We start from the raw sequence: 10,305 nt of genomic DNA on the forward strand, positions 1-10,305 counted from the left end.
CAAGCCATCTTAATGCCTCCGGCCACCACATATGCTCAATGGCCGCAGCTCTTGGCAGTTTCACGTGCTTGTCCCTTTCGCGCCCATGTCCTCCCCCTATTGGTATTTTCTTTTGATGGGCTTTACGGGACGTGATCATCGTTATGTCGTCTGCACATTATTTTGATGGTATTGCTAATTCTCAGTGAACTCATAGACAATTATATCGTAATTCATGCCAGCATGAGCTGCAACATGAATAGTAACTCAGATTTGCTTGTTGGATTGCTTCGTGGTACGTCTGGGCGGGCACAAAAAACCAAACCCGAAGACCGAAAAAATCGGACCGAACCCTAAACAACCGTAAAATTAGGTCTTCGGTTATAGCTCGGTCTTGAATATCAGGTGACCGTAATTTTATTACTCTGTTTGGTTGTGGCCAGATGGAAACCGATACGACCGAAAAGACCGAGCTTCTTCCCACACGTCAATTCATTTTCCACACGCAGCAGCGCTGCAACCCCGTTCATCTCCCTATTCTCTCGCTTGTTTCCCCTCGAGTTAGACACATAGGTGACGCCTCGCCGCACATCTCCTACCCAGTTGCCGCCAACTACACTCGCCGATCCGATCCCGCCTACCTCTCAGACCACGGGCGCTAGCAGCCACAAGGCCTAGCTCTGCGGCCGTCGCGCCCCTCCGCACCACCTCGCCTCCACGGCCCCACCGACCCAACCGACCCCGCTGTATCCCGGACCATGGGCGCCGGTGGCGCGCCCCTGCCACACGAACTCGTTGCCCGTCGCCAACCACCCTGCAGACCCTAGCGTTGCAGAGTCCAGACCCCCAGCGATACAGACTGTTTTGTCTGAGATGCATTTTGTGGGCAGTTTTCCGTGATGCATCTTGTATGGTATTGGTATCTATATTTTATTTGGTCAGATTGAGATGTATTTGCTGTTGAGAATGGATAGCGAATTAACGATGCATTTTTGTGTTGCTGTTTTGTAGAGTGCATCTGAATCTCAAGATGCAAATCTTAGCGATGCATTTTTGTGTTGCTGTTTTGTAGAGTGCATCTGAATCTCAAGATGCAAATCTTAACTTTTGTGCTGCCACCGTATGTGAGGTGCTGCCATTTTATTTCTGCCAATATAAACGGAATGGAAATCTCTGCTGCCAATTTTCTCTATTTAGGGTGTGTTTGGTTGAGCTGTGGATTCTAAAAAAGCTGCTGTGAACTGTGAACTGTAGAAAAGCTGCGATGAACTGTGGATTATCTGGAAGTTGTTTCTGGAAGTCGTTTGGTTGTACCAACTGTGAACTGTGAGTGTGGTTAGAAATGTCTGTAATGCCCCTGAGACCCAGAGATACTGTTTATATGTGAATTGATCGGAAAACATCAATATACGCACTACATGCTATGCAAATCGCCATTTTGGGAGAATATTTGTATTTTCTTCATAACAATCCATACATATAGATAATATCAATATAAAATAATATCCTCAAATACTTCGAAAAGATAAACGCACGCAAAAGACATGGTTCACATAATAATGTTCTCCAACAAAAACATACATATACTATTCCTCCCTCGCGATAAGCAAAGCATCGACGATCCTACTCCGAACGTCGTTCATGGATTCCTTATTATTCACTTCCGGCTCGTCATCCCCTTGTGTTTGTGGTGATGCACGTGCTGCTCCAGGTAGATAATCCTCATCTTCATCACACTTATCGAACTCCTGGTCACGCAATTTGCTATCCCGAATAAAATTGTGCAATGCTATGCAAGCAAGAATGATATGCTTCTGTGTACGAGTTGAGAAACTTGGCATTGCCTTCAATATACGCCACTTTTTCTTCAAGACTCCAAATGCACGCTCAATTACATTGCGAAGAGACGAATGGAAGAAATTAAATATCTCATACTTCCCTTGCAGTGCACGCCCACGGCGAAGACGAAACTCCGGTAGATGGTATGTACTCCCTTTGAAAGGAGCAAGGTATCCAATTCGGTTTGGATAACCAGAATCAACAAGGTAGTACTTTCCTGAAAGTAAACATGAAGCGAGCATACAAAAATAACAATGATAATATTTTAGCATGCATAATAAAGTTTTACCTTTAGGAGGTACAGGAAATGAAGAAAAATTTGCTAATGCATGATGTAGGATTCTTGTGTCATGTGCAGAGCCCGGCCAACCAGCAACAACAAAGGTAAATCTCATGTCAAAGTCACATATGGCAAGCACATTTTGAGATGTATAACCATGGCGACATGTGTGGTTAACCACATCCTCTGCAGGAACTGAACAAGGTACATGTGATCCATCTATAGCACCAATAGCGTCTTTGAAGTGAGGCCAAAATCGATCTTCCTTAACCTTTTCATGCTCTATACTGAAAGTAGGATCTCTTGGTTTGATGTTGTCTCTTGCTAACTTGCGCAAATAATACAATACTTCTTTAAACTTTGTGTGAACCGTCCATAGAGACCTTGTAAATTGGTTTTCAGCTTGTGCAAATGCCTGAGGGCCTCCAACAATCCATAAGAACATGGCTAGTGACTCGACCGATGACACATTGTTAGTTGATTTCAATCCATAAGTAGAGACAAGCAAATCATGTAGTGTCGTGAACACTTCTGGAGTCATGCGAAACATGTTGTAAAAATATCTAGGACGACCAAAACATCTCATGATCCATTGAAGTCCAGTTTCAGGAACTTGTCTATATGAGTCTTTGTGCAAATAACACTCAGTATAGAGGTTATCTATGTTCCCAAGGATAGCAGCCTGCTGGGCAAGCTCACCGAGCTCAGCTAGAAGTCCAAGTCTCTCCAGTGCTTGTTTGCCCAAATCTTCCATGCTTGAGTCCATCTATAGACATGTAAATACGTCCTTTTAAAAATAATGGAAGCAAAAGGTAATGACAATATCATGCTCAAGTCACTATTTGGTGACTGTGAGAATCCTAGCATATGGTTATTCTTTCGCTCAGAATTGATAAGGAAATGACAAGTTGGGCTCTTTTCTCAACAGTACAGCTATATTATCTTCCACTCAGAATTGATAACGCACCAATAATGCAGCTATATATACTATTATTTTCTCAAACAGTGCAGCTATACCCTTCCGCTCAGAATTGGTAAATCAGCAACAATACAGCTATAGTACCTTATAGTACCTTCAGACTCTTTTCTCCTATCAGCTACGCATGCAAAGTACGAATCAACCAACTAGACAATTACATAATCCATGAGCAAGCATCCAATTTAACAGGCTGAGATTGAGATGAACGTATGCTGCATAGAGGCCGAGATCGTGAGACAAGGCTGAGATCCTGAGATCGATCCTGAGAACACGTACCTCTTCCTATCAGGCTGAGATCGATCCGGAGGTAAGCTGCACGGAGAGATCAGGCGTGAGGTCCAGGAAGAACGTCGGCAATGATCACGGCAGGGTCGACGAGTGAGCAGGGCGGGTGGGAATCGGCAAGGACGGATCGGGATCGGGTGGGGAATTGGGGCGGACGAACTGCAGCGACGGGGGCGGATGGGCGAGCGGCTCGCCGCCAGTGTGCCGGTCGACGGGCGGCCTAGGGGCGGCACAACCCTAGCGTTTGGAGGTGGCTCTGTTTCCTGTCGATGGACGAGAGGAGCACGAAGGGTGGGCTTTGATCTGTTTCTCGAAGGATAATACATCGAATCGGTATGACTTGTTCGATGGCAGTGGGTAATTTTCATTAAAGTCCAGAAGCCACCGCGATGGAAGCTGCCCTCACATCGTGTTACGATCCCAGTGCTACTCTCGACATAGATTCGATACAAGTATCCCAGGTTACAAGAATTCGGAGGTAGAGAGTGAAGAAACAAGGGGATAGAGATGAGCCGCCGCCACTGTCTAGTTCTTCCACGCCCTCCTCCTTGGGGACGAAGACACTATGTAGTTCCATGCTTCTTCCTGGGTTGATGCTGGACTTGGGCCGGGTCACTTGTACCGCGGGTTGGGCTTCCGGTCTCTCTTGCTTTGCCTCTGAGTTGGCCCATCAGGAGGCTGGCCGATGATGGGCACTGAAGAGGAAGGAGATGTTACGGTATTGGTTGTAACACTCCCGCCCGGTTGAGGACCAGCTTGCCCCCAAGCTGGTGCTATAGGGAAGCGGTGCAGTAGCTCTTGTTGGTCCTCCCAGGTTGCCATGTCTTCCGATTGCCCCTTCCACTGGACTCGCACTTGTGTCCTTGTATCACCGCCATGCTTGTAGAGTCTCGTCTCGAGTACTTGTACTGGTTCCGGCACTCGCGTTGCTGGCGTCGGCAACTCCGGGAGGACAGTTGTCGATGGAGGAACGGCACGACGCAGCTGCGATACATGGATCACAGGGTGAATGCGACACTCCTCCGGCAGCTGCAGCTTGTAAGATGTGCCACCCACCCTGTGTAGAACCTGAAACGGACCAAAATAGCGAAAGGCAAGCTTTGGGTTAGCACGAGTAGCCAGAGACGTTTGCACGTATGGCTGAATCTTGAGGAACACCCAATCTCCGGCAGCAAAAACTCTATCAGTGCGTTTGCGGTCAGCCACTAGTTTCATGTGCTGGCGCGCACGATGCAGATGCTGTTGAAGAAGTCTCATAGTGTCCGCTCTATCTTGCAGCCACTCTGAAAGATCTGCCACTGCACAACTTGCTGGATCGACAATGCCGAAGTGTCGCGGTGTGTGTCCATACAGTACCTCGAAAGGGGTCTTGCCCAGAGTTGCATGAGGTGAGGTGTTATACCAGAACTCGGCAAGGTGGAGCCAAGAATTCCACTTCTTCGGACAGGCATGGGCGAAACATCGCAGGTAGGTTTCCAGACATTGGTTGACCCTTTCTGTCTGCCCATCCGTTTGCGGGTGGTAGGCAGAGCTCATCTTCAGTTGAGTGTTAGACATGCGAAACAGTTCGCTCCACAGCTTACTGGTGAATATCTTGTCCCGGTCAGAAACTATAGCAGCCGGCAAACCATGAAGCTTATATATATTGAACATGTATGCTTGAGCCACTTGGAGAGCCGAGAAGGGGTGAGACAGCGCAATGAAGTGCGCGTACCTAGAGAGCTTGTCTACTACGACGAGGATGCAATTGAATCCAGCCGAGCGCGGTAGACCCTCGACGAAGTCCATCGTCACAGTATGCCAAACATGAGGAGGAACCGGTAGAGGCTCCAGTAAACCCGGATAGCGCACTCGCTCAGGTTTAGCTTGCTTGCAAATGGAACAATTGTCCACGAACTGGCGCACTTGATCTTTGAGTCCAGGCCAAGCAAACAGAGTGCGAACTCGACGATAAGTAACTGTCACACCTGAGTGGCCTCCAATAGCACTAGTGTGTAACGCTGCCAGAATTTTGAGTTGCAAAGGTTCGTTGTTACCTACCCAGATGCGCCCATTCATCCGCAGGATACCATTGTCCACACTGAACTCGTGAGGGCCTTCTTGGGGAGTAGCTGCTCGTTGTGCCAAGATTTTCTGAGCCTGAGCATCGCCATGGTATCCTTGTTGTACCTCTGTTAACCAGTCCGGGAGGCAGATAGAGATAGCCGCTAGTTCTCCCATGGCTGGGTGAGGGCATCGAGAGAGCGCGTCGGCTGCACAATTCTCTAGGCCGCGCTTGTACACCACCTTGTAACGGAGTCCCAACAGCTTGACCATCACCTTTTGCTGCCATGGCGTCGAGATCCGCTGATCCTCGAGATGAATCAAGCTTTTCTGATCCGTGTGAATTACGAATTCCGCTGGTTGGAGATAGGCTCTCCAGTGGTCCACTGCCATGAGAATAGCCAATGCTTCCTTCTCATATGTAGACAACATACTGGTTCGCGGACCCAACGACTTGCTCAAAAATGCTAGCGGATGCTTTTGTTGAAGGAGGACAGCACCAATACCACGGTCTGAGGCATCAGTCTCAATTTCAAAGGTCTGGGCAAAATTTGGTAGTGCGAGAACTGGAGCTGTTATGAGCGCTTGTTTCAGTGCCACGAAAGCCTCTTCCTCTAAATGTGTCCAAGCAAACACAGAAGATTTCTTCAAGAGGTCTGTAAGCGGCATGCTTATGATGCCAAAATGACGCACGAACTTGCGGTAATATCCTGCAAGTCCAAGGAATCCTCGAACCTCCTTCAGGTTATCTGGTCGTGGCCATTTTTCCACTGCCGCTATGTTTTTTGGATCAGTTCTTACTCCCTCTCCGCTGATCTCATGCCCGAGGTATGTCAACTGTTTCTGTAAGAATTTGCACTTGGTGCGTTTGACCTTGAGCTGGTGATTGGCCAGAATCTCGAATACTTGTCGAAGGAGGGCCAAATGAGATTCTAGATCCTTGCTGTAGACGAGGATGTCATCAATAAACACCAACACTCCTTTCCTGAGCAGTGGTTGCAAAATCGTGTTCATCAACCCTTGAAATGTTGCTGGTGCTCCCGTGAGCCCATACGCCATAACTCGGAACTCGTAATGGCCTTCATGTGTTTTAAAAGCTGTCTTGTGCTCATCTTCTGGCTTCATTCGTATCTGATGGTATCCCGCTCGCAAGTCCAGGCAAGTGAATAAACAGGCTCCAGCAAGCTCGTCCAACAACTCGTCAATCACGGGCAATGGGTATCGATTCTTGACTGAGATGGCATTAAGCTGGCGGAAATCTACACAAAAACGCCAAGTGAGATCCTTCTTCAGCACGAGAATCACTGGAGAAGAGTAAGGGCTGTTGCTGAACCGAATGATACCCTGTTGAAGCATTTGCCTGATCTGTTTTTCAATTTCATCTTTTTGTGCGGGGTTGTACCGGTATGGTCTCTGGTTCACCGGTTTTGCTCCAGGCAAAAGGGGAATGGCATGATCGAATTGTCGTTGCGGAGGCAAGTCAGTAGGTTCAGCGAAAAGCACTGCATATTCAGACAACAGTTGCAGCGCAGATTCGGGAAGATCGCTGTCCAGACTGTCAGCTTCAGGGTTCAACAAGCAAAGTTGGACCACCCGTGTCACTTGGGAATGTTGAATCATAAACTGCAGCTGTTCGGGCGACACCAAAGGGCAACTGGTCAGATCTGCCTGCACTCCCTTAAGGTATACTGTCTGTCCAGCATGTTCAAAATCTATAGTTTGCTCACTCCAATGAACATTCATAGGACTATGCTGAGTCAGCCAATCGTAGCCTAGAATAATGTCATATGACCCAAGAGGAAGAACCTTGAAATTTGTATGGAATTTATACCCCTGTGCCCACCATTCACAGTCAACCAGCTCAGTTGCACAGTGCATGATACCTCCATTGGCCACTTTCACTCGAAGAGGAGCTATCTGCCTACGTTGCCCTTGTATCTTCTCTGCCAATGAGGAGCTAATGAAGGTGTGCGAGCTCCCAGAATCAATCAGCATCAAGACCTCATTCTGCTGAATCCAGCCTTGCAAGCGCATTGAGCTAGCTGCCTGACTTCCCTCTGCTGCTGCTGCTGATAAGTGAATAAGCTGACTGTCCGTTTCGCTGCCAGATGGATCTACAGGGTTTGGTCCTTCATCATTGGACTGCATCATTGCCAGTAATTCCTCCACTACGTGGAGCTGGACCGTGGGTCCGCAGCGATGGTCCCGGCTATAACGCTCGCCACAGGTGAAACAGAGGTTACGCGCGCGGCGATATGCCCGCAGCGCTGCCACTTTATCTTCTATTTGCCCTCTGACAAGGGATTAACTTATCAATGCCTATGGATTGTAGGCTAGGGTTTAGTTAGAAGTACAGGGCAAGTAGATCTCGAAGGTTTCAGCCGAAAAGTACTCGACGAATATGAAAACTAGGATTTGCGGACAATGATTCGATGATCTCCTCGTCCCTCGACTCCCCCTTTATATAAGAGGTGGAGCCGAGGGTTTCGTTTTGTACAAGTTACAGAGTCCGGGACGGTTTCTAACTCATCCCGCCAGATTACAAATAACACTTCCTATTACAACTCTATCTTTTCCTTAAGTACATCTTGGGCTTCCGAATCTTCTTATTCTTCGGGTAGTGGGCCTTCAATAAACCTCGGGTACTATATTCGGCAGGCCCATTTGGGATGCCTATGTCACCCTCCTCGCGGAGGGTCTCCGCCGCGACGATCTTCAACTTTCGGCACCTGTGGAGGATTGGCACGAAAAGCTGGAGGAGCTGGTAGCGGCAGTGCCGTGCGTGGTACAACACGTGGCATTGGCGAGAATTCCCCACGGCGCCCTTCTTGACGATAGGATTCCAATACTCCTTCCTGCAACAGTGCAAGGTCCACGGCAGTATCTAGATCCACAGGTTTATGTAAAATGACAGCAGCTCTAATGTCTCTATGCAGCCCATCTATGAAATGTGTAACAAAATATGCCGGCTCCCACGAGTTGTGGTGTGCCGTCAGTATGTGCATGAGCTCATTGAATTTACTAGCATATTCCGCTACCGAGCCTGTTTGATTTAACTTGTTAAACTGACGCAAATGCATTTGGAAATCTGCCCTACCAAACTGAGAACAAATAGCAGTAGCAAATTCTTTCCAGCATGGCATTTTTAGGTGTGCTTCTGAAGATTGCAACCAGGACAATGCCCCATCAACGAAGTACATAGCGGCGCAGTTAACCCAAGTATCAGGATGCATGTGACAAACTTGAAAGTAAGCCTCGCATTTCAGACGCCAAGCACGTGGATTATCACCATCGAATGACGGAAAATCAACACCAGGCGGTGGCGGAAAGCGGTGCGGGTTCCACCCACGGTTAAACTCAGATGATTCGTAACCCGGTCCAGGATTGTAGTACGTACCCTTGACCGGGGTTCCTTCCAGTGATCGGTGATCACCAGAGAGGTCACCCCGTTGGTTCGAAGCACCGCCGTGGCCGGGTTGCCCGTGGCCGTCGCCACCCAGATCAGCGGCCCGCTCATCATAGAGAGGCGTGATCTGCTTCGTTGAAGTAGTTGCGGCCGCGTCCGGCGAGAGGAGCGGCGGGAGATTCCCACGCGGTTGGAGATCACCGCGTGGCGACGTTGCTGGGTTCGCGGGCTTGGCGAGCTCGATGACGCGCGTGCGCAGATCTCCAACCTCCGCTCGCAGAGATTCCATAGATCTCTCGATTGTCGGCTTCCAGGTGTGCAGATCGAGCACGGCGGGATGCATCTCTCCAAGCATGGCGTTAATGGATGACACCGAAGCCGTGAGATCTGCCAGGAGCTTGGCCTGCTCTTCCATGGCCACTTCCTTTCCGTGACGAGTAAGAATTATCGAAGGGTATCTACCAGCCAGATTTGTGGAAGAAGAGGGATTTTTTTTTTTTTTGGGTGGGGATCTATGGCTCTGATACCAGTTTGTTACGATCCCAGTGCTACTCTCGACATAGATTCGATACAAGTATCCCAGGTTACAAGAATTCGAAGGTAGAGAGTGAAGAAACAAGGGGATAGAGATGAGCCGCCGCCACTGTCTAGTTCTTCCACGCCCTCCTCCTTGGGGACGAAGACACTATGTAGTTCCATGCTTCTTCCCGGGTTGATGCTGGACTTGGGCCGGGTCACTTGTACCGCGGGTTGGGCTTCCGGTCTCTCTTGCTTTGCCTCTGAGTTGGCCCATCAGGAGGCTGGCCGATGATGGGCACTGAAGAGGAAGGAGATGTTACGGTATTGGTTGTAACACATCGTTGCGACTTGTCGTGGGATTTACACGTTCGGTAATCTGGTGCGTTTGGAGAATCTGATACCCAAAAAATCCCTTTGGTTTAGATTCTGCGGTGCTAACCAAGAAGTTGGCGATCAGCGTCGAGGGACATATCGAGCTCTCTCTCTCTCTTCAGGGTCTCTCTCGAAGCCTCGTTCTCTGGTCTCCTCCACAGATTTCCGGGGCCGGACCGGACCTCTTCCCGCCGGCGACGCCGCGCGGCAAGGGCAAAGGGATGGCGCCGGTCATAGTATTAGGCTTAGTATTTGTCTAGTTGTTGTTTTTTCCCTCGTGGAGTTTGGCGAGATGCCGTGTGGAAGCTCTCTCTTGGCGTCTGCGAGCGGCGCCGGAGTGAGGCAAGGTCCTTCTCCTTGCTGGCGTCCATGGAGGACGGTGGTTAGGCGCGGATCTGACCGGGGCTTCTTAAATAAGCTCGAAGCTCTTAGTGGATTTTGCGTCCATGGCCAAGGATTGGAGATCTCCTTCTCTGCTCGTCAAGGAGACGGGGAAGATGGGGATTTCCTTTCTTTTGCTGCTCGGGCACATGGATCCGCAGCGAGGGAGGTTGGAAGCTCGCTCCCGGGAGTGAAATTTCGGCTGCTATTCTTCCGCGGCCG

General features: G+C 49.2%; 1 protein-coding gene across 1 annotated transcript; it reads right to left on the reverse strand.

Moving 5' to 3' along the window:
* Positions 1 to 1,496: 1,496 nt before the first annotated feature.
* On the reverse strand, positions 1,497 to 3,528 carry LOC124667687. The gene is made up of 3 exons (XM_047204945.1): positions 3,354 to 3,528; positions 2,108 to 2,864; positions 1,497 to 2,035 (listed from the first exon to the last, which is right to left on the reverse strand). Exons 2-3 carry the CDS (start codon positions 2,862 to 2,864, stop codon positions 1,566 to 1,568), a joined length of 1,227 nt encoding a protein of 408 aa, XP_047060901.1. The 5' UTR covers positions 3,354 to 3,528; the 3' UTR covers positions 1,497 to 1,565.
* Positions 3,529 to 10,305: the final 6,777 nt, after the last annotated feature.

Source organism: Lolium rigidum, chromosome 1 (genome assembly GCF_022539505.1).
Source record: "Lolium rigidum isolate FL_2022 chromosome 1, APGP_CSIRO_Lrig_0.1, whole genome shotgun sequence".
Lineage (NCBI taxonomy): Eukaryota > Viridiplantae > Streptophyta > Magnoliopsida > Poales > Poaceae > Lolium > Lolium rigidum.

Bases quoted from the DNA above. Each gene is read 5' to 3' on its own strand.
- LOC124667687 (XM_047204945.1), bottom strand. From the start codon at position 2,864: ATGGACTCAAGCATGGAAGATTTGGGCAAACAAGCACTGGAGAGACTT. The intron at 2,036-2,107 runs GTAAAACTTTAT...GTTTACTTTCAG, and splicing joins ATTTCCTGTACCTCCTAAAG to GAAAGTACTACCTTGTTGAT.